This window comes from Primulina eburnea, chromosome 12 (genome assembly GCF_022965805.1).
Source record: "Primulina eburnea isolate SZY01 chromosome 12, ASM2296580v1, whole genome shotgun sequence".
NCBI classification, from domain to species: Eukaryota; Viridiplantae; Streptophyta; class Magnoliopsida; order Lamiales; family Gesneriaceae; genus Primulina; species Primulina eburnea.
In genome coordinates this window covers 8,632,550-8,657,389 of record NC_133112.1, presented here as the reverse complement: position 1 = coordinate 8,657,389, position 24,840 = coordinate 8,632,550, and the positions used below count along the sequence as shown (strand labels likewise).

Genomic DNA, 24,840 nt, shown 5'->3' with positions numbered 1-24,840 from the left:
CAAGGGAATTCAAGCCAAGGTCTTGCCCCGTTCTTCGTCAATCGTCAACGAATAATCATGCGTTTAAAACGCAAAGGCACACCTATTCTTTCCTTCAAAACATCATCACACCATATTATATTTTTGTGCATGAAAAGTATGGAAATCAAGTAGCACTTTGAATTGTTTTGAAATTTCATGTATATGGGTTCTAAACTTGAGTTTTTGATCACCTAAATCATGTTTATGTATTGTGAAAGGAGCTGCCATGATTAGGATCCAATCCAGTACTGCTTTTCATGGATATTAGAGTCCTAGTTCATCACCATATACCCTTCAAACGAAAACACGAAAGCTGGTAGCATAATTCGAAAGCATGCATCATGGGTGATCGGGGTTCTGAACTGGTGTCTTGGCTTGGTTAGGCTGGACCAAGACCGGACTAGAGTCTCATGAGGGGTCTGAGGAACGGCCCTAGCCATGCTAGGGTTCGAGCTAGGGAAGACGCGCAGGTTGCAGGCTTGCGCAGGAATTATGGGCTCGGCCTGGGGTTCAAGGGCTAGGCCAGGGTGCGTCCTAAGGGTCTTAGAGAAGTGTTGGAGAGGCTTATTCTGGAGCCGAGTCGTTGGCTAGAGTCCTAGGGGTGCAAACGTGAGTCCTTGTCCTCATAGGTTTCTCGGCCACTTCATGTGATAGTTGGGGTGGTTCGGTTATGGGGCTAGGGGTGGTTTCCGTGGGATGCTAGGGTCCAATAGGGTGTCTAAGGGTGTTGGTCAGAGTTTGGTTCAACATGGTTCGAGGGCGGCTTGAGAAAAAAAATCGAAAGACGGCTCGGTGCTAACCAATTAGGGTCAAGTTAGGGTTTTCTAAACTTAAATAAGTGAAAAACAGCTCACGGGGGTTAAGTCGTGGTTCACGAGGGCTAAAATAATATAAAAAAGACTAAGTTTTGAATTTAGGAATTTTATATTAAAGTTTGGGATTTTTCGGAATTAATATGCCTTCAAAACGTCTAATTATGAATTAATTAAAAAACTTAGTTTTTATGCTAAATAAAATTATGAGAATTTTAATTTAAGCTTAAATAATTATCTGAGACATGTTAGAGTCAAATAAATCAAGATTAAGTCAAAAACAAAAAATGTCACGTCCAGGGGTAAAACGATCTTTTTACACCGAAAAATTAGTAAACGTCATGGCAGTACTCTAATTCCTGTTTTATATATTAATAAGATTATTTCACGTGTTTATGAAATTTTATACGATGAAATATGATTTTTAAATTTTCATGAATTATTAAGGTAAATTGGACATTTAAAAGATATGTTTCATGCTTGGTTTCAAAATAAAATGATATACGCATGTTTTTATTAAGTGATGGAAATACGACATGTTGAAGGACATGAATGGATTGTGACTAAATATGTGATATGTTGGAAATATCGTGAGGGTTATGGTCTCAGTGGGAGCCCGACGATCGTGTTTCCTTGGATACGGATACGAATACGAATATGTTCATACGTTGGCCAGGGCCCAATTGACCGGCGAGAGTGTCGCTAGTGTCCCCCGCCGTCCAGTACTGTGGTTTTCTCTAGATAGATCCACCGCCCAATACGATTAAGAATACGAGTCACAATCACGATATGAATTCAACAAACACGAATATGAATATATTTATATGATTATGTTTATGAAAATGTTTTTTAAGTTTAAAGTTTATACATTATTATGAATTGATATTTTAAGTACAAGTATTTTTCACTGTTTTATGTGATCTGTATATGTAGTATTTGTTATCAAAAATATGGTGTGTTGGGTCTTTAGACTCACTAGGTGTGATTGATGCAGGTGACTATGATGATTATGTTAAGGGAGGTCTTGATGGTTGATCTGACTGGACTGAAGGTACACATAACACGAGGACTGACGCTAGTTTTCTGTACTAATTATGATTTATGATTTTAAGTTATGTTAAAAATATTTTTACAACTTTTTATTTATGATATGAGAGGTTTTTGAGAGGTTATAGTATGAACTATACTTTTCAAATAATGTTTTTAGGTTGGTAAAACGTTTGATGATTTTATTCTTTAAAATATTTTTCCTTTGGATTTTTAAATGGTAGTTGGATGTGTATTTTTAAAATGGTGACAAGATATTTTAAAGTATTTATATATATGTATATTTTTAATAATGGAGGAAAAAAAATTTCTAGCACGTTTTAAGAAAATGAGTAGCAGACGTTTCAATTATGAACAAATTACGACTCGTGAGACCGTCTTACACAAATTTTTATCTTCTTAAATTTAGATTTGAAATGCCATTTAAAAAATCGATGATCCAAAACTCCTCATTAAATTAAATTCGTAGCTAAATTTAGCTGTCGAATAATTAACACAATTTTAAGTAAAACCTTAAATGAAATGACACATAGGGGTGTTTTCGGTATTTAAAAAATGTGACACAAAGATACCAAATATTCTATGTAATAAAGAGAGCTTTTCCTTAACTTTTTTTGGTCTGTCTCACATTTTTAATACCGAAAATACCCATATAAAGTTATGCAATTTTTATTGCATAAAAATATCATAAATACATATTTAAATTTATAAGTTATCTATAACTATCATATCTTATCTATTTAATTTATTTAAATTTCTAAAAATATATATAACTATAAAATAAAATTATACAAAATAAAAGTGAGTTTATCGTCATTTTCTCTCCTTCAGTCTAACTTAGAAGAGTGAAATGAATAAATTATTGTTCTCACATCTATATTTTTCGGGATATTATCTTCACATCCGATGGGATTCGGAATTTTTGTGATATCTTTTCCCTACCGACGGTTGGGACCCCGAATATTTGGGTCTCGATGTTGTCGGATACAGGTTTCGAAAAAAATTCTCAATTTTTATCAGGACCGGAATTGGATAGGCCCGATCCCACCCCTAATTTTTACTTACTTTCCTAGTATATAGTTTAACACAAAAACTCTTGTGAGACGGTCTCACGGATCAATTTTATTGGTCAAATATCTTATTTGGGTTATCCATGAAAAAATATTACTTTTTATGCTAAGAATATTACGTTTTATTGTGAATATCGGTATAGTTGACATGTCTCACAGATAAAGATTTGTGAGACTGTCTCACAAGAGACCTTATCATAGTTTAATATACAATACAATAAAGTATATATGGTAAAATAGTTAACTGGATAATTATTTAAAAAAAATATATTTCCCGATCTTACAACAAAAAAAGGCCCGCGTATTTGAGTTCCCATGATATTATAACTCTCTTCCTATCTGAATCCTAGCTAATTGAATCCACCTGAAACAGCTGCATTAAAGATTCACTTTCTCCTAAACCTTGTAAATTTCTTCATTCCAAACTCATATATATATGTTATGGACACTTTAATATCTTAGACTTTTTACATAAAGAAGAAGAAAAAGAATCCTTTCTATCTCATCTATTGTTTTTTCAAGAACCGTGAGAGGTATCAATTTTGGTTCTGTTTCTGCATGAACATGTTTTGTTATTTTCCCTTGTTTCAAGAATGTGGACTTTTATTTGTTTTTTTTCTTCATTAGTGGTTGTTTTGTTTTGTGTTGAAGTGTTTAATATTACTTCAGGAACATGGAGGAAGAGCCAAGTTCTTTAGTCCGAAGAACAAGATTCCCTAGTACCGTTTATCACCGTTTTGACGCATCTAAATTGAGCTATCTTCCCCTCACTGTTCAAACAAACCAGATTTCGGGTGCCAAATATAAGTGGGGTGTATTCAATTCAGAATTTTGATGACTTTTAATGACTTTTTTAAATGATAAACTTTTATAGATTTGATAAATTTTTATTGACTTTAATAGAATCTCACAGATTTATGTGGATTTATGTAGACTTTTTTGCAAGATTTTTATAGACTCTTGTGGATTTTTTTTTATAAAATTTTAATAATTTTTTTACTTAACTATAACATGTGATTTTTTTATTGATTTTTTTGAACCAATTATTAATTGACATATATAACATATTCAGTTTGAAATTATTTTCAATATTTATATTAATAAATAAATTTACTTATTTAAAAGTTAAATCGTTTAATCTTTACATGTGTATATATGTGGGTTTATATGCATGTTTGTAAATTTTTTAAAATACATCAATTGATTAACATGTAACCTTCTTTTTAAATTGATAATATACATGTGAAAATAATATTATTTATTTTTGTGTGAATATAATTTTGTATAAAAATATTAGAATGAGTCTAATGTGAGACCGTCTCACGGATCATAATTCGTGAGACAGGTCAACCCTACTCATATTCACAATAAAAAGCAATACTCTTAGCATAAAAAGTAATACTTTTTCATGGGTGACCCAAATAAGAGATCCGTCTCACAAATACGACCCGTGAGACCGTCTCACACAAGTTTTTGCCAAAATATTATAGCTTACATATTAATTGAAAATACTAAAATGAATTTAAAAAATTATGGTTGTTACCAGACTATTTAATTATTAAAAATTAAGCAACATTTTTTTGATCATATTTTATTATTATTGAAAATTACATTAATTTGTATAAATCATAAATTAAAAATCACAAAATCAATTCTATAATTCAAAATTTCCCGTGATATTAAAATAAAAAATTATTAAATGAACAATCAGCCAAAAAATGAAAAATTTGAAAAGGAAAGATGAAAATATATATAGAGATACACTTCAAAAATTTTAGAGAATGATAGAAATACATGAGAGGAGAGAAGATAGGAAGAGATGTGATGTGAAGCGACAGAGAGAAAAATAAATAGCTTGTGTATGAGTTAGAAGTTTTAAAAATCCATTCAAATCTTTGGGGTGAACCAAATACAATTTTTTACAATTTGTAGTTGTACCTTAGGCTTCAATGTTTGTATGTCAATGAATTTCATTGAGTTATTAAAAGTCCATGGAAAATTTGAATACCTATAGACTTTTATAGAGTTTATAAAAGTCAATGTTGAATACCACTTGACTTTTTAAAACTCCATGAAAGTCTATTTTGAATACCACAAGACTTCTATAGAGTATGCAAAAGTCTTGATTGAATACCTCTAGATTTTTAAAATCTACGAAAGTCATTAAAAGTCAATAAATGTCCCAAGTTGAATACATTCCCTAAGCCTGAATCAACAGTAGTTGATTCAAGAATAGAGCCAAACTGAGTGCAAACTGTGTCCCCCACCCAGAAAACCGTGGATTCTGATGCCTCGAATCAGTCCTCGACGCGGCACAAGTTATTCAATGAAGAATCACACGAAAAAAATTCTCTAACATCAAATCAACTTGGTTCAAGATCATTGAATATCATAGCTAATTTCATTAAGCACTCGATCATCATGTCACTGAAATTTCGTGGCAACTCTAATAAGAGTCGCCAGGAGTCCTCACTGGCCGAGTCTTTAAATAACAACGGCAAGAAAGTCGCCTCTGAAGAAATGATTGATGAGAATATGATCGATCTTTCAAATTTATTTCTGGGACAAAAGTTCGCTCATGGAGCCCATAGCCAGCTTTACCAAGGGATTTACGCCGACGAACCTATAGCTGTGAAAGTAATCAGGGTACCAGATGATGAAGACGGATCCCTCCGTGCTCGGCTGGAGAAACAGGTCACGAAGGAGGCGTTTTTTCTGTCACGTCTTCGTCATGAAAATGTTATAAAGGTAACATTTTCGAACGTTTCTCGATCATAAACACCGAGCTAGGGGATTTCTTATTTCCCTTATAATATCTGTGCTGCAGTTTGTGGGAGCGTGTCGAAAACCATCCGTCTTTTGCATTGTGACGGAGTACTTGAGGGAAGGCTTGATAGGTTCATAATAGTTGCATTATTTTGTTGTCATATCTCTCGTAATCATCACTTCCAACATGCTTAATTGACACATTTTTGTGTGATTTTATTGTAGGAGGAAGTTTTCTACTCTCGTGATAAATTTGGGCTAAAAAGAGTGATTTTACATCACAATTAAAGTTGCCGATATAATCTTAGCGGAAGAAGTGGAGCAGAAAAATTCAGAAGATGTTTTTACATAAAGCGTGATCACGCCTTACGACTACTTCTCGGCTGTCCAAATAGCAAGATAAGATTTTTGTGTGAAAGAAAATCTTCAAAAAAAAAAAGGGCCACGATCTCAAGTGAAGGAAAGAGGCGGCAGAATCAGGATAAAAATCTCCCAATACTCTCCAATAATATCACACAATTTCCTTCCACAAGAAAATCTCTCACGTAAGAAAGAAAAGAAGCGGCACAATCAAGTTTTCTCTCTCGAATCACATTTTTCACGAGGGCAGCAAGTGGAACAAGAAAAAAGAATTCTCAAAAACTCTTCTCCAATAATTCTAGTATTTTTCTTATCTTTATTTATTTTTATGGGGATTGTAAATCGACCAATGCTTGGCTAAGTTTTATTTCTGATTTAAGGGTTAGTTTTACTGTTTAATTTATCACTACGAGACATTTGTTCTTAGATTTAATATCCTTTTTATTCCAAGTATTTGTTGATTTATGATTTAATAATATGAATATTGTATATCGTTTAATCTGACAATTTAAATCGATATAGGATTTTCTACTGCTAACCATAAATTTAGTGATATGTAATTGTCATGAATGAATGGTACACGAGTAGCATAGATTAGATTTATTGTGCTATCATAATATATTTAATCTAAATAAATCGACGGAACTAAATCTTCCAATTGTAGCTATCTCGGTTGTTAGATTTTAGAATTAACTGTTTTCAAGAAACGAAAATGCTATTTTTAATTAATATGGAACGCTATCGTGCCCAGTTAATTATTAATAAGTTTTGACTGGATGCTGGGTTCGTCAATTATTTTAGGAAAACACAAGAATTTTAGCGGCTATCCCTATAATTCTAAGGTTAATTGCTTTGAACAACTTGAATAAATTATTTGTTTGCCGATGACCAGTGATATAATTAAATAGTAGAATCTCCTTGAATCAGATCGGTCTCATATTAAATTCTTTACTTTATCCTAGTTGATTAATTGTCATTTAAATTTATTGTTTTTCCGTTCTTGAAGTATTTTAGTTTAGCATTTTATTTAAATTAATATCCCAAAATTTCCCCCTTTTTATTTGTATTTTTACTCGAAAGAAATAATCTCCCGTTCTCTGTGGATTCGACCCTACTCACCATTACACTCGTTTTTATTTAAAAGAATATGAATTAATTTGGTGGTCAACGACAGCACACCAAGGCTCTTTAAGACTCTACCTGCAGAGACCGAGAACAAATCTCTTGCTATACAGAAGGCGATCTCGATGGCTTTGGACATTGTCAGAGGAATGGAATATATTCACTCAAACGGCGTTGTTCACCGAGATCTCAAACCGGAAAACATACTCATCACCGGTGATTTCCACCTCAAAGTTTCTGATTTTGGCATAGCTTGTAAGGAGTCACATTGTCATCTCGAGTCCGCAGATCCAGGGACGTATCGTTGGATGCCTCCAGAGATGATCAAACAGAAGAAGTATGGCCGGAAGGTGGATGTCTATGCCTTTGGGCTTGTTTTATGGGAACTTTTGGCGAGAAACGTCCCCTTCAAGGACATGACACCGATACAAGCTGCATTCGCCGTCGTCGACAAGGTATTTTTTGTTCCTCGATGTTTTTCATGTTTCTTTGTGGAGATTCGAATTATAGCCCCTTCATCGCTTTTTTTTTTCCCAGAACTTCAGGCCTAACTTCCCTGCAGACTGTACCCTCCAGCCATGAAAGCTTTGATTGAGCAATGCTGGTGTCCGAAACCAGACAAGAGACCCGAGTTCTCGCAGATTGTTAAGATTCTAGAGGAGTTTGAATTTTCATTAGCCCGTGATGGAACACTTGATCCTCTACTCAGTATACCATAGTTGTCTGCATTGCATGAGTTGATATATATTGATACTTATACCATTGATCAAGGAAGAACTCATTATATTTCACTTTGTCTATTTGATATGATATCTGTTTCCCCAGATAATTCTATAGTTTGAGAGATTATCCCTAATATTTTTACCAAATTTCCTAGATCATCAACTATTTCTCCATCGGAATAATTGCTAATTTGTAAAATAATTGCATATTTTTACCAAATTTCCAAGATCATCAATTTTCAAAGGGAACAAATTCTCTTGATTCATAATTTTCACGTGGAACATCGTCAATAATATATCAACATTGTCTTTTTCATTCCATTCAATCACAACGTTGTTTCATTATCATTATCATTCATAGATGGATCAAGCCGCTCTATAAAACTATTGTTTTTTTTTTTTCTTGTTTTTTTATTATTTTGTTTTAATATATAGCATAATATATTTTCATTGTTTTTATGAACAGGGGAGAAGGTTTTTTTTTTTTTTTTTTTGGGTGGCATATTTCGTTGTTTGGTTTTTTGAAGTAATTTTTTTTGTTTGCTTATTTAGTTGATTACATATGAAAGTTTTGTATTTCATTGTTTGTTTTTATTTTTTTAGAATTCGAAATCATAGAACATAAAAGGAATATGCTAAAATAACATAATAACGTTATTGTTTATACGAAGACGTTGATCTTATATTAGATCCAGAGAAGAAAGTGACAAATGAACAAAACTAACCAAAAGGTTATGAGAAATAATTAAAAAATGAAGAATAACATTAGTGTTGTGAAAAAGTAAAAATTTATGGTAAAAAGTAAAAATCTCAAACTCTCAAAATTTACCAAACTACACACTTTATAATATTTTTCTTTCTACTCAATTGTGATTTTCTTCACAAATGAGAGATCTATTTATAGAGTTTCTTTACATATAATCCAAAAATAAAATTCATCATCACCTACATCATCACACACTAATTTTCAATATTTACAACTCTTATTTTCAACATTCAAATATTCAACATTCAAATATTCAATACACACATTTTAAATTATTTTTCAACACTCCCCCTTGTGACGATGATCATGATACGATGATGTCTTCATTACGTGTTTTTGTACTGTCTCGTTAAAAACCTTACTAGGAAAAACCCATTGGGATAAAAACCATAGTAAGGGAAAAAGAGTGCAGTCACGTAAACTCCCCCTGATGTTGACATGAACAATTCTTCACAAATTTCGTAGATTGCGCATCTCAATATTATATACGTGCTTTCTGAATATTGTCGTAGGTAGTGAAGAGATCTGATGAGTTTTCACTTGATTGAATGTGACGAACATCAATGCATTTATTCTTCTCTAGCTCCTTGGTGAATAGGAAGAACTTAGGAGGAATATGTTTAGTTCTGTCGCTTTTTATGTATCCCTCTTTCATTTGAGCAACACATGCAGCATTATCTTCATACAGTATCACAGGCTTCTCATCGAATGATAATCCGCATGAGATTAGGATATGTTGGGTCATTGATTTTAACCACACACATTAACAACTTGCTTTATGTAGTGCAATAATCTCAGCATGATTTGATGAAGTTGTTACGAGCGTTTGTTTCTGTGAACGCCAAGATATTGCAGTGCCTCCACGAGTAAATACATATCCAGTTTGGGAACGTGCCTTGTGTGGATCAGATAAGTATCCAGCATCGGCATAACCAATTATACTTGGATTAGCATCTTTTGAATACAAAAGTCCCAAGCCTATCGTTCCTCGTAGATAACGGAATATATGTTTAATTCCGTTCCAGTGTCTCTTTGTTGGATATGTGCTAAATCTTGCCAACAGATTCACGGCAAAAGATATATCAGGCCTTGTACAATTTGTAAGGTACATAAGGGCACCGATGGAACTTAGATATGGTACTTCTAGACCAAGAATATCTTCATCATCTTCACATGGACGGAATGGATCCTTTTCTATGTTTAATGATCTAACAATCATTGGAGTACTTAAAGGATTTGCTTTATCCATATTAAAAATTTATGGTAAAATGTAAAAATCTCAAACTCTCAAAATTTACCAAACTACACACTTTATAATATTTTTCTTTCTACTCAATTGTGATTTTCTTCACAAATGAGAGATCTATTTATAGAGTTTCTTTACACATAATCCAAAAATAAAATTCATCATCACCTACATCATCACACACTAATTTTCAATATTTACAACTCTTATTTTCAACATTCAAATATTCAACATTCAAATATTCAATACACACATTTTAAATTATTTTTCAACAATTAGAAATTTATATTCATTAATTAGATTCATAATAGTCCTTTATACACCTACTCACGAATCACGACGATACGAATTTCAATAATCGTGAAATTCCTTACATAATATAAAGCATAGATATCTATTAAGAGTGACAACACAATAACGACGTTGGCTAAGGATTGCACTACTTACTACATGAAGAAGTCGTTATCTACCAAAGTACTGGTTGTTAAAATATTTTTCTTTAGATTTTTAAATGGTAGTTGGATGTTTATTTTTAAAATGGTGACAAGATATTTTAAAGTATTTATATATATGTATATTTTTAATTATGGAGGGAAAAAAATCTCTAGCACGTTTTAAGAAACGAGTAGCAGACGTTTCACTTATGATTTAATAATAGTTTTTTTTTCCACCTAAACCAGAGACCAAGTTTGAACTTCTCGATTTTTATTTAGAGGATGTTTGGTTGGAGCTTATAAGCTCTTTAATTTTTGAGTATGTCTCTTGTGAGACAGTCTCACAGATCTTTATCTGTGAGACGGATCAACCCTACCGATATTACTTTTTAACATAAAAAGTAATATTTTTTCTTGGATGACCCAAATAAGAAATCCGTCTCACAAAATACGGCCCGTGAGACCGTCTCACACAAGTTTTTGTCATAATTTTTTTAGCAACAATTTGGTCAAACAATTTATAAGCTGTCAAAATATTTGACAGCTTATAAGCTATTTTTTAAAATGCTGGGTAACCCTTTTTTTCTAAAAAAAATATCTTATTTTAACATTTTCTTGATCTAAAATAGTCATTGTATATTTCCATAAATCACCATCATGTACTCCACCTATTAATTATTTTTTAAAAAAAAGAAATTTCCAAAAAAATATCAATTTTCTAATATAAGATATGAAATAATTTTTTTTGTGGTAAAAATAGGTTTAACATTTATGAATAAATCCCAAAACTATTTTAAATAAATTTAATCAAACAACTGAATCGATTTGACTGTTCCCATTTCGGTTCATGGAGGAGCCGCCGCATTGTTCGAATGAAGAAAGTTTTAGGCCCAATGGATATGAAATCTGCCCAATACAATCATCAACGTGATTCTAGAAACTGCTAGAAGACGTACCTTCTACCCGTTTCCTCTGGAGATTTCACATTTCTTCCAGACACATCCACCATATCTATATACAGACGGCTCAACAAATCTGCGATTGTATCAGAAAATTTTCAGAAATTTATTCCGAGTCCCGCATTTTCCAAATCAGTGGCAAGATTCGACATGGATATAAGGTTTCTTGGATTCGACTCCCCACTTTTCAACTTGTTTGATGCTTCTGAGGATTCTGATGGCAAAAAATCCATCGGCGCACCCACCAGGACCTACTATCGCGACGCCAAGGCCATGGCAGCGACGCCAGCGGATATCAAGGAGTACCCGAAATCATACGAGTTTGTGATCGATATGCCGGGCCTGAAATCAGGTGATATCAAAGTGCAGGTGGAGGATGGGAATGTGCTGCTGATCAGTGGCGAGCGTAAGAGAGAAGATGGGAAGGAAGGTGAGAAATACGTGAGAATGGAACGGAGGGTTGGGAAGTTCATGAGGAAATTCGTGTTGCCGGAGAACGCTAATATCAACGCAATCAAGGCGGTGTGTCAAGATGGTGTGCTGACTGTGACGGTGGAGAAACTGCCGCCACCGGAGCCGAAAAAGCCCAAGACTATCGAGGTTCAAATCGCTTGACAAAAGCTCTGCTATGCGTTGTTGCTTGTTTTCCTGCGTGATTTTGAATAAAGTTCTGTCTTTGTAATGGGTCTCAAGAATGGTGTCTGCCTTGTTCTTGAGTTGTGTTCAATGGTTTGCAGAATCTATAAAATGTTTTCTTGATTTTCATCTGTGCATGGTACATATTCTTACAATTCAATTCAAACTCACAAATGTCCGAATCCGACGTCGGAGTAGAATAGATTCCGTATTTGATTTCAAACAACAATGGGCCAATTTGACAAAACAATTGGATCAAAACACGAGACTCTGAAAGCAACAAGTCTGCCCAGAAGTCGAACAGGACGTACGCCACTCTTCTGCCCGTTTTTTCACTTGGCACCACGAGCTCATGTTACGCATTTTACGGGCCGACGACCAGTATTCTTATATTACATTTCGAGAAGTCGAGAACTAAATGTTGTATATATTCTTCAAGAATATTTGGATTTGTTGGCACAAAAATTAAGTTTTGGGTAGTTCGAAAACAAGAAGAAAAAAAAAGTTTTGGGGCTCGAGGGTCCAGGGATCTCCGGTGTCCTCTGCGAGTCGCATTTGACAGAGAAAAAACATCTGTCCATTTGTCCTCATATCAAACCACCGAGATAAGTAAATATCCCAAATAACATTTTTTATCCATACACATAACCCACATTTTACTGGATACAAACTACATAGCTGGATCAAGATTTTACCATTTTTTTCTTCCAGGAACCAACTAGAATCGACAAGTCTTAGAAACTACATGACACTGACTTCTCCAAGGATGAACATGTTTTCACTAGAACAACTCGAACTCTAGATGTTCTCCAGTGGAACTATAATCCAGAAATATTTCCCCTTCTCCTGAGAAAAGGCGTGTGAATCTCCAACATCACAGAACTCAGGAATTTGAGGTGGAATGGCGCAGCGTATAAGAGCCCAAATTATCATCAATTTCATAGAAATAACAAGAAACAAATCCCAAATTTATTGAAACAAACACAAATATCTCCGTTATATATATAAAAAAATGGTACATTGGCAAAGAAAATCCTCACCTTGCCTGATTCAATGAGATGAGGTTGTTTCCGTGCTGAAAAAAAGGAACGGGAAGTGAGAGGTTTTTTGTGGAGAGAGAGCTTGCTTGATTCAATGAGAGAGCTTGTTTCAGAAAATTCAAAATTACGGCAGAGTCTGAGAGTGAAGCTTGATTTTGAAAAAGTGAACCATGGTTGAGTTTTACTGTAAAAAAAAATTAAAAAATAAATGCCACGTGGCAAAAAATAAGTGGAAGGGGGCAATGTCCCCTTCGATAGCGTTGACTGAACTAGTATTTTCCACGATACTTTTCAGCTCTTTCGACTAAATTTCTTAAGTCTATTACAATGTGGGCCAGCTCTTAATTCTTGCCCACCACTCTGACTGATTGATGGGAGTTAAGTAAACTAAAGAATTGGAAGCCAATGATGGAAGATCAGTCTATACATTATCCCATCAAGCTAAATCCAATATCTATCGATAAGATTTGAAGTTGTTGAAATGGTTGTAACCGTAAACCAGAATTGGTTAGGTACGTGTCAAGATCTGTTTTGCTTCATTTGTGTATTTATGCTTAGCATCATCTTGTAAACCAAATACACGTGAAATTATGAAATTCATCTGTCAATTTGTTCCTTCTTTCTCTGTTTTCTAACTTGGTATCAGAGCTCAGTTTCCACTGTAATGTGTTGGATTGCCAATAGTTGGGTCACCCGTTCTGCCCATAATTGGGTCATTTGTAAACTTCACGCTCCTGATGTTCATTCTTGGGCGTGAGGGGGTGTGTTAGTTATCCCACATCGGTTGGATAAAATACTTGAGAGTTGTATATATGATCTTGGACAATCCCCCCCTTGAGCTAGTTTTTGGGGTTGAGTTAGGTCCAAGTTCCAATCTTAACATTTTTGAGAATTCTCCTATCTCCTGGAGCTCCAAGAAACAAAACACGGTTGTTTCTCGTTCAAGTACAGAAGCCGAGTATCGAAGTTTGGCCAATGCCGCTTCTGAATTATTATGGATTAGTTCTCTTCTATCAGAATTACATGTCACCTCATCACAACCTATTCTCTGGTGTGATAATCTGAGCACTATCGCGTTAAGTGCTAATCATGTTCTTCATTCTCGCACTAAACATCTTGAATTGGATCTCCATTTTGTGAGGGAAAAGGTTTTAGCTAAGTCTCTGAATGTTCGACATGTCCCCTCGATTGATCAAACTGCGGACATTCTCACTAAGGCTTTAACAGCAGCTGTCTTTGTTCGTTTACAATCCAAGCTTCGTGTGGTCTGCTCACCCCTGCTCAACTTGAGGGGCCAAGTTAACTAAACTAAAGAATTGGAAGCCCATGATTGAAGACCAGTCCATACATTGGCCCATCAAGCTAAACCCAACATCTATTGATAAGATTTGAAGTTGTTGAAATGGTTGTAACCGTAAAACAGAATTGGTTAGATATGTGTCAAGATCTTTTTTGCTTCATTTGTGTATTTATGCTTAGCGTCATCTTGTAAATCAAACACACGTGAAATTATGAAATTCATCTGTCAATTTGTTCCTTCTTTCTCTGTTTTCTAACTATGGGAAATCAGCAACAAATATGAAGGTTCTAGCCCCATAACTAGAAAAACCACTAAACCCAAGAAGCTTATGTATACACACCAAGGCACTTCAGTCGATGATCATGGCCGAAAATTACCTCCATTTGGATATCTTTGATGCCACTTTTTATCCACAGTGCTCCCCGGTGAGCACATATTCCCTCGAAACTAACTATGCGGTTTTTGAATTATTAGAGTTCAATGGGTGCTTGGCCGAGGAAAACCCAGCTTTTTCTTCATTACCAGAAGTTTATGTCTCAAAATTTCGAACTCCATGGTGAATAACGACGAAGTTAACCTTAATGGGAGCAACAACTCTTTTCATGAAAGTTATACTGATAGTAATCAAGTCATTCATAACCAGTTTCCAACTTCTAAAGCATCGAACGCACTACGAGCTTACGACATATCAAAATACACATGTACCATAGCACGTGTTGTGCACATGAGGTGGATTCAACAAGGCTGAGCAGAGTACTCGTTCCCCCTTGATACGACGATTTTTCACATTTTCTTTTTTGGTGATAATACATGTAAAGGGTTCACAGAAGAGCTCATATTGCCATCTCTTCAATATTTCAGATTTGATGCCAGATGTCTTGCATGTGATATCAGGAGAAAGTAACGAGCAGAAGAAAGTAATGAGAGAAAAGATCGCTTTTAAGACCAAGTCAGATATTGAGATACAGGATGATAGTTTCAAGTGGAGGAAGTATGAGAAAAAGATAGGTGAAAAATTGCCCCAATCCAAGGTTCCACATTACTTCATGATGCATAATTTCTTCTACAATACTAACTTCTATTACATGAGTAACTCAGTCTCAGTTCAAACTCAGAGCCTCGGTTCAGATAAACCAATTGGTTGTATCACTAAGCTGATAAACGGACCAATTCTACAATATTTACTATACCGCAGTTTGTGTCAATCCAATTCACGGCTTTTAATTATTTATCAAATAACCTCAAAATTTACACAACTGACCATAAAATGTAATCAACAGGAACTATTACAGGTGCGCAGTTGAAGGATGCCCAGTAAAAAAGAGAGTTGACAGAAATAAAGAGGATTCGCAATATGTCATAACGACCTACGAGAGAGTCCACAATCATCAGGGACATCCTCAGCTTTGATTTCAGTAATTGAGATTCCATACAAATTCTATCACTATTGTTGGGTTTTCTGTACCTTTTCAAGAAATAGAGAATGCAATTGTACGTACCTTGAAAAATTTATCAGTAGTTTAAATTGACAGATTCCGGAGCTTTTGGTGGGATGCTCAACTGTTGCAAGATAAAATGAAAAAATTGAACAAATTCACAGCTGGTGATTTGTTGCGAATATAGGACACCATTCTCAAAAGCGTTGGAAATATGGTATCATAGAATTACCAAGAAAAGCAGATCTTATATTTAAGATTAACATATGGTTCACAGGCTTCAAAGTCCATTATCAGCTACAAAAGGAAATATGTTGTTTGGTTATTGATCATTTAATCTATGCTTTAAATATATATCACAGCAAATTTATCTCCTTCATCGTTCGAGGCAAAAATTGCACTCAATCTAAGTTTTACGAAATAAAACTATACAGTGAATCTATAGAAATGTAACTCTGTGGTCTTCAAAACAATAGCATTACCCTGTCATCCACGTCAAAGAGAGGTTCTGGTTCGGACCCCAGAGGAGTTGCAACATATAATTTAACCAAAAGGAAAGCTGATACGATCAATAATTATTGTTTATTTCCACAAGCTGTTAGATTTTTATGGGAATATAATATCAGGATTTCTTTTGTACACATTTAGCCCAACTATCTCGTCCCATGCAGCTGCTTCACCTTGTGTATCAGAGGATATGCTCCAAAGTACATTCGTAGGCCATGGCGTTCTCATTATTCTTGAAGAAGATTGTATAATTGCCTTAGATTTGCAAATATGATTCTTGTTGGTTCGACCGAAGGCCGCTAGAGACCAACCATCGGGATCCAGATTGCTGTTGTTTATTAGTTCCCCAAAGCTCTTTACCAAGTGAAGTACTTAGGCCAGTAATATGGACTTCCGAGAATTTAAATTGCGGAATACCCTTTTCAAAGATCCAACTTTTTAGGTTCGGAGCCAACAATCGATTCAACCAATCTTCTGTCCAAACCATCCTTTTCATCATTTAAAATATTCCCTAATGTGCAGGGCATTTTAGGGGAGCGAATTCTCTCAACTTCAATCATTGCAAGCATTGAGGAACCAACCCTTTCATTATCACGCAAGGGATCTCTAAGCTGCACTTTTAAACCCATTATAAAATTTTTATTTGAAGTACCATAATCCCGTACACTGCTCAATTCTAAAGACCCAGTGCAATGAGCTGCAAGAGGTTTCAAACCATTTTCATCAGCTCCACCGTCGGTGTCAAAACCTTCACTGTCTAACCTCACCCAATCTTCCAATGACAAAGCGTATTTGACTAACTCATCATCATCAAGGAGCCCCAAACCTGATGTCCTTTCAGAACCAAAGTTCGCACAAACTTCAGTAGCCTTATCTGGATCAGAACTCGCGACAAACTGGATCCCAACTTTCGGAGGTGATTCTTGATCTGTTAGACCAGACTGAATCTTCAGTCCTTCAATTAAAAGACCTTCAAAATTTGTTATAGCCACAGGAACGATATTTTCAAAAGATACACAATCTGAATCGATCTCATCCAAATCCAATCTGTAATTTTCAGGAAAAAAAAGGAGGCAAAACAAAACAAGTTGTTCAGAATTAGTTAGTAGAATTTGATGGCAACTTCATGACACTATATTCAAGAATTCACAGACCTCTTAAAAACCTCTGTTATTGATTCAGCCTCTGGCGTCACTTGTTGTACCGTCTTCCCCGTGATATCTTCCAAAGGCATCAATTTATCTGCTTGAATAGACATCCTTTCAACTCCCACAGATGCCCAACACTGAAGTATTTCCATGACAGTGAGCCCCATTGCTTTGGGAAACACAACTGGAGCAGAAACTTGGCACGATTAATCTAGCCCCATTATTTGCATTTCTGAAAAGTAAAGGATTCATTGACCGCAAGAAACCACCACCCTTTATCTGAATGATTGGACCAAGGCATTCTTGAAGAGAAGGCAACTTCAAAGGTTTTGCTGGGGGCACATAGACTGGGCTTCCAAATCCACCAGAGCTAGAGCATGGAGAATTCTGAAAATCCTTCTCATTCAAACCCCATTCCTGCATTAAAGCTACCGTTTCCAAATTTTCAATTACTTTAGCATTTTTTTTACTCATTGAGTGGGTTATACCACCTAGATACTGGTCATCAGCTAGAATAGCTGGGGACAAACCAAAATCGTCTGCATGTGGCATTCTCAGATAGCCATCGGGTGTATGACAAAAAAAATCCTCTTCTGCCATCACAACAGTATCAAAAGAGTCGTTTTCCCTTGGAAGGGAGTCCTCCTCAAACTGTTTCAATAGTTGATCTCTCGGAGACTCAAGATAGCTATCAAAACCTATGTCATCTGTACTCTGCCGGCACAACATGTTAAGAAAATCGTTTTCTATAGATTCTGCAACATCATCCAAGCTAAGAGATTCAGTGAAACTTACTATATTTATCGCAATACTGGATTTTATCGGATGTTTCTTGCTCATAACAATTGCTTATATCTTGTGATGAATCCAAATCTGCTGATTTAGATGCCATCATGTCAGAGAAAACTAAATCGTGTTCTTCATCATATGGTTCTTTAATGGACATGCTATTTTCTTTGGGTTTAGTCTCATCAATCATGTCATGTTTATCGCTACCAAGATTCAGATTACATTCAATGTCCTCATCAAATTACTGTCTCTTCCCAATCAAAAATCTCAGCAACATTAATAATTTCAATTAGAGAACTGTCCATTCTTTGACTACCATGCCGTTCTAGCTTCACCTGATTTATCATGGAGCTTTCTAAATCTTGCTCACTTATGGAAAAGTTGGTACTGTCAACCTCCTGTCCAATATTACCACCAGCAGACTCAAGAGATGGGGCAGCCTTAGGTTTTAGGGACTGCAAAGACTCATGACCGTAATCAAACTCTAGAACATCACACATCTTTTCCTGGTCAAACTTTTGGTACAACAAAGAAACTGAATGTGCGAGTTCTGATCCTCTGCTTGGGAGGTCATCTAGAAATTTCAGTTCTAGTGACTGGGACCGACGATGTGGCTGTTTACTTGAACCTGTAGGGATGGTACTATGGTAATTTATCTGGCTTCTTTGATGACTATTTCCGAAATCAGTAATATAATTTGCCAGTTGCTGGTCCACGTTCGTTCTCAACATTAGGAACTTTCACATAATTACCCTGACTCAATGGAATTACTATTCATTATGAAAAATCCAAAACTAACATTCAACATTGCACCTTTTGCTATGCCTGTGAGTTTAAAGCTAGTAGTCCACTTCCCTGAGCCCCCCTCTTCAGTCTCTAACTCCTCCAAAGTCATTGGAAGCAACCTTGTTAGGTCAATCCAGTGCTTCCCAATGTCCAGTGTTGTAGCCCCTATCACTGAGGTATGAAGCAAGAAGACTTTGGGTTCATAGTTTGTTGAATTACGAGCCCTGTTTCTACTACAATTAATAGTACACCAGTCCATGAGAGTATCTTCAAATTCGGCCATTCCCAAATATGCACGGGAAGGGTGAGTTTTTAACATCTTGCCCTTCCGACTCCAAGTCACACACAGATTAAGGCTGTTAAAATTCGAAGGCAACCCTTCGACAGTGTGCACTTGGAGATAGAAACAACAATTAAACGTATGATTATGGTTGTGGGTCAGAGCCTTTAAAGGCTTCCAATTCCATATGGATAATTTCTTGTCCTTTTGCGGCGAATCATGAATCTTGAATTTATTTCTCGATTCTGAAAAGCCGTATTTAGGGACCACATTAATCCGGTGATCAGAAGTTGGATTCAATGCCTTACGTTGGTTTCCATGCAAATAAAGGGCGTGACTGATTTCTTCAATATCATGCAGAAAAAGCCCACCGTCCAAATCTTCTCCGCCCGTCTTCGCGAATTTGAGTTCTGATGACATCCTGTAAAACTCTAAACTTGCCTGACCATATTCAACCGCTAATAATGGCAATAACAGAGGCTAAAACACCTATCAGAATGGCAAAATAAAACAATTCAGCACTCTAAGTGCGGTAGTAGCTAAATCAGAATTCAGTTAAAGTGACCATGTCTTATGTTCCTTGTTTATGGATACTTAGCTTTCCCCATTCATCACCTGCACTGTATCAAAGATTGAATCAAGATAAATTTCTTACTCATTACATAATTTCTACTTCATTTCATTCACATTAATAATCAGATCGATTCCGCTAGTCCTTAGAAATGAAAAGATCCAAGTGGGTATCAAACATTCACTACTTTGCTCCATCTTCACAAAATGTTTTAACACGGAAAAAGTAAATAAATTTAAATTAAATCAAACAGAGAAAATCCCAGATGTAAAACGTAAAACACAATAACACCGATGCACAACTAGAGCCCATTCAAGAAGCTACTGAATCAAATCGATCACGTAAAATCCAATTAACATACAATCTTGGGACTTACAGCAATCTTTGACTCGGTCCCCTAAGGAAGAGAAGAGATGTTTACTGCAGACACCATGTATATTTTTCTTTTCAATTTTACTTTTCTTATCTGACGGGTTAGAATTCCTCGGCGCTGTGGCTTGTTCGTTCGGTTGTTTGCTTCGACACCCAAAACAAGTCGGCAACCAGCCAACTACCTTCTCCTTTGAAAATTGTTTAATTTTTTTCCACCAATAAAAGAAGGTTCCTATCTGCACGTTTTTCATCTATTTATATATTTATTTATTGTATTTATATTGTTAAATTAAATAAGATATTTATATGATAATTATCTTATAATAATTTGTTTCAATAAACTAACTGTTTAACGTGCAACAATTGTTTTAGCAATAAAAAAATATTAAAATAAACAAAATATTTAATATGATATTATCTCTGATCTGACTCATGAAAATATATTATTTTGAATCTCAAAAATATTATTATTTATTCTAAATATAGAATCGATCGACTCGTCTCACAAATATAAAATCCATAAGACTGTCATAAGAAATTTATTCTAAAATAAAAACACAAATATAGAATTTGATTGGAAAAATTACTTATACATAACTACATTTCCCACGAAATTTACGATATGTGGATTTATAATTTATTCTAAATTTTTAATATACATACATAATCGTTACAAAACTAGTTAATTGTTTTTCTTCCATAAATAATATTTTTGAATATTTATTCTTCAATATATTTCTTTCTATTTTTTAAAATCTATCTTTCCTCATATTATTTTTACTAGTTTTTATTATTCAAAATAAAAAAATATAATATAGCCTACATGCAATGTGTTAGATATAAATAACGTATGTGCTCAATTACCAATCCAATAATGTTAGAATACATAGTAAAAAAAAATCATTTATATGTTTTTATTTATAAAATAATATTTACCGATAAATGTTATGCTTTAAAACATTAATTTATTATAACATATATGGATGCTCAATATTGATTAGCATTTGTTGATTATTCAAAATTTAGATTTATTGCTTTCGCTTTCTGTGAGTTATTAAAGTGTGCCGGACCTATTATAAATTACTTTTTTTTTTATTAGAGTAGGTTTCTTGAGAGACGATCTCACGAATATTTATCTGTAAGACAGGTCAACCCGATCAATATTCACAATAAATTAACAAAATAAAATTTAAACTAAAAAAACATTTTCCTCTTTTTATTGGATCATACATATCGAACTTGTCACGATCCGTTCTCAATACTTCATTATGAGTAGGTCTATTATGAGACGGTATCACGAATCTTTATCTGTAAGATCAGTCAACCCTACCGATATTCACAATAAAAAGTAATACTCATAACATAAAAAGTAATACTTTTTCATGGATGCCCCAAATAAGAGATCTGTCTCACAAAATACGACTAGTTAAACTGTCTCACACAAATTTTTGCTTTTTTCTTAAGAAACTTGTAGCTTGTATTGAAAAAGTTCAGTGACTATCTGTTTGCACAGAAAATTTACAAAATAAGTCGGTCATAAGTTATGTCAAATGTGAAATCTGACTTCTAAAACAAATGACGCGATCTCCCAATTAATTGTTAGTTATAATTTCTTGGATAAGCTACAAAACTAGGAAAATAATCAAGAAATTGAAGAAAAATGCATGCAAAATTAATTGTGTTATATTATGAATTGAGATCATCATATTTTACCACTAGAATTGAAAATAAAAGATGAAAGAATATGATAAAAATGAAAGGGAATCAAGATAATGAGCTTGATTTTGGGTCCGAAAAAGCCCAATTTGAATATATATAGAAGTCCAATCCCATTGCTTCAGTCCAATTGAAAATTCGTGGAGAGAATTCAAAAGAGGGATGGTTTGAGAAAGAGGATGAAAAGATCCGAAGTTCTGCTTTTCACCTTCTTCAACCCTTTCTTCTAAATTCAATCTTAGTCGCAGATATCCATAAAATTGTTAAATTCCTTTTCTACTTGCATTTGAGGTGTTTGATGTTTTGTCTGAGGTGCATCTAAAGCCTGTAAATTTCGTATTTGCTTCATGGTTTACTGTTAGACTCTTGTTGATTCAATGGCTTGGTGAATTGAGTTTTTGTAGTGTAATCTTTCTTAACCATGGTTCAAACAATTGATGATATAATTGGTTAAGTATTCATTTTTAGCAAAGATCATACTTGAAAATACATTTGTTCCTCTCTGCTCATATAATATGTCATCTTTTCATGATTAAATCTCCTTGAATTCATGAATTGATGTTGCCCTTATCACTCTTTGGTTTGGAATTCTTCAGTTGACTTGAATAAACAATTTACCCTTGATCAGTATTTAGAATTTTGAGGGACTTGAATTCAGGAACCAACACTAAGATTTAAATTTATCCATGCATGGTACTTCATGGTTGGTGATTCTTCATTCCTTGTTTGTCTCCACTACAGTAATCCCTTGAGCACAAACTATCATGCTTGCGACCATTGTCTGAATTTTTATATATATTTGCTTTTATATTGAATAAATGGCCAATTTTCTGAATCTCAAGCTATGACTCAACCTCTACCATTACTTGTCAGAACACACATCGTTAGCTCGAAGTCTTCAACTGCTCAACTCGTTCATGAGGTTCAAGATCTTGGCGGGAAATCGATTAGGCAAAAAAGAGAACATCCAAAAGTAGACAACTGACTTGGAAACATCGAAATATACATATCTTAGAATACATAGAGCTTTCTCGATATTTTGAGAATGAGATGTAAATGATGGATCTCTCTTGCTTATTCCGACAAATGTTAATCAGATCGCAGTTTATAGACCAGTTTTTTTTTTTTTTTTGAATGGTCATATCCAATGTGTTATTGTTACTTGCTCAATTTTATCTGTCATTTACTTGTGTTGGTTCCATGGTTTGGCGAGTAATTCACTTGACTTGTGATGACTGCAAGCGACCAAAAAACCTGTTTTTTTGTGATGTGCATGAGATTGAATGTAATATTTATAGGGAAAACTCTGTCAAATTTGTTTTTGTAAAGGTCAAATGACATGTTTTAGACAATATAGTTCACAACCAACATATTTATCCTCAAATTTTAACCACAACAAAATGTTGATGATATCTTCAAGCTGATACAGCATCATCAGTTGCAACTTATGACATTCAAACCAAATTTCAAATGAAACACAATAAATTCAATCGTAAAACACACAAACCAAAAGGTTTAAGCCCTTAATTTGGCCACAATATCATTTTCGCATGAAAGTGATTAAACAAACATACTTAGAAACATTTTTTCCACATAAAAAATGTTTTAATGCCTACTTTGTAGCGTACTTACCTGAGCCATTACTAAATATACTAGTAAGCATGCATAATTAAAACTTGATAACAACAATTAAACAACGAAAACCAAATAACATAATAATCTTACAAACCAAACAAAAACAGAATAGTAATCTCAGACTTGATTGTTAACACGACTAAATCGAAACTATAATCATACACGAGAATAAGATAAACCAAATAAAACCTTCACTGGACCACCAAAAAACCAACTACTCTATCCATTGTCTTGGCCGTCCGAACCCACCAACCTAAAACCAGCCTCGTGAAATGGAATGTCCAAGATGAAAACAAAGACGTGAACGACAATCATCAGAATTTACGATCATACAAACTGATATAATGCATTTAAAATATGCTCGGATATCAAGGATTAAGTCAAGAACACATGCTCAGTGTAGATGAAACATCCACTCAGTTTAAAATTCTACCGAAATATTTTTTTTAAAGATGCTAGATAAGGTTTTCATTTGCCCTAGCTTTTCTCCATGGAGCGCACCGGTACTGTTTGTCAAGAAGAAAAATGTGGGGACCCAGGCTCTAACTCGATTATCTTTGAGATTAATTGGATCTTTGCTAGAAAATGTGAGTCAAAAAAATATTTCTTTTAATAACATAAACAAGTGTATATAAATCATACACAAATGATACCTTATTTTATTTTCAACCAAGTAGGTACATGTCTTGTTCCATTACAATCATACCAACTAGAGTTTATAACACACATATCAAATATAAAAACTACTAGTACATCTTCTACGCCCGTGATCACCACGCTATCTTGATCTCTCATCTTTGTCTCGACCCTGATCCTGTCCCAACTGTTGTCATGCACACATACAGATACAACAACAGCCGGAAACTCCGGTGTGAACAAATCCCAGTATAAAACATGTATACATGCATGTCATGCAATTAAATACAAAATCATAATACATGAATCAGTAATTATGACACATTGGTGAATACAGATAAAACAATTCGACTCTTACTCTTTAACTCGACTCATATCTAAATCTAGGGATCCCGGTGTGAATAAGACGTAACAAGTCTCCCACCTACTCTCTTAGTCGGGGTGGCGGTACGTCTTATTCCTAGACTTCGGCCATGTCTGTATCGAATGTCTACAATCGGAGTCAATCTTCTCCTATGCCTCGATACCACCGAACGTCTAGAAACTTGGCATATCTGCCAATGACTCTCCTATCTCAGTACAAGTATATAAATCAATATAAAGTACAAACATAACAAGTATGTGGTTTTGGGAATTTCAAACCGAATCTGATTCGAGTTATTC

General features: G+C 34.5%; 1 protein-coding gene and 2 pseudogenes across 1 annotated transcript; 2 read left to right on the top strand and 1 right to left on the bottom strand.

Annotated features, from left to right (window-relative positions):
• The first annotated feature begins 5,371 nt into the window (after positions 1-5,371).
• On the top strand, positions 5,372-7,917 carry LOC140806623 (serine/threonine/tyrosine-protein kinase HT1-like; annotated as a pseudogene).
• A 3,377-nt stretch (positions 7,918-11,294) lies between these two features.
• On the top strand, positions 11,295-12,090 carry LOC140807300 (17.3 kDa class II heat shock protein-like). The gene has a single exon (XM_073164097.1). The coding sequence runs from the start codon at positions 11,476-11,478 to the stop codon at positions 11,938-11,940; it is 465 nt and encodes a 154-aa protein (XP_073020198.1). The 5' UTR covers positions 11,295-11,475; the 3' UTR covers positions 11,941-12,090.
• A 3,875-nt stretch (positions 12,091-15,965) lies between these two features.
• Positions 15,966-20,409, bottom strand: LOC140806622 (protein PLASTID MOVEMENT IMPAIRED 1-RELATED 1-like; annotated as a pseudogene).
• Between the last annotated feature and the right edge of the window lie 4,431 nt (positions 20,410-24,840).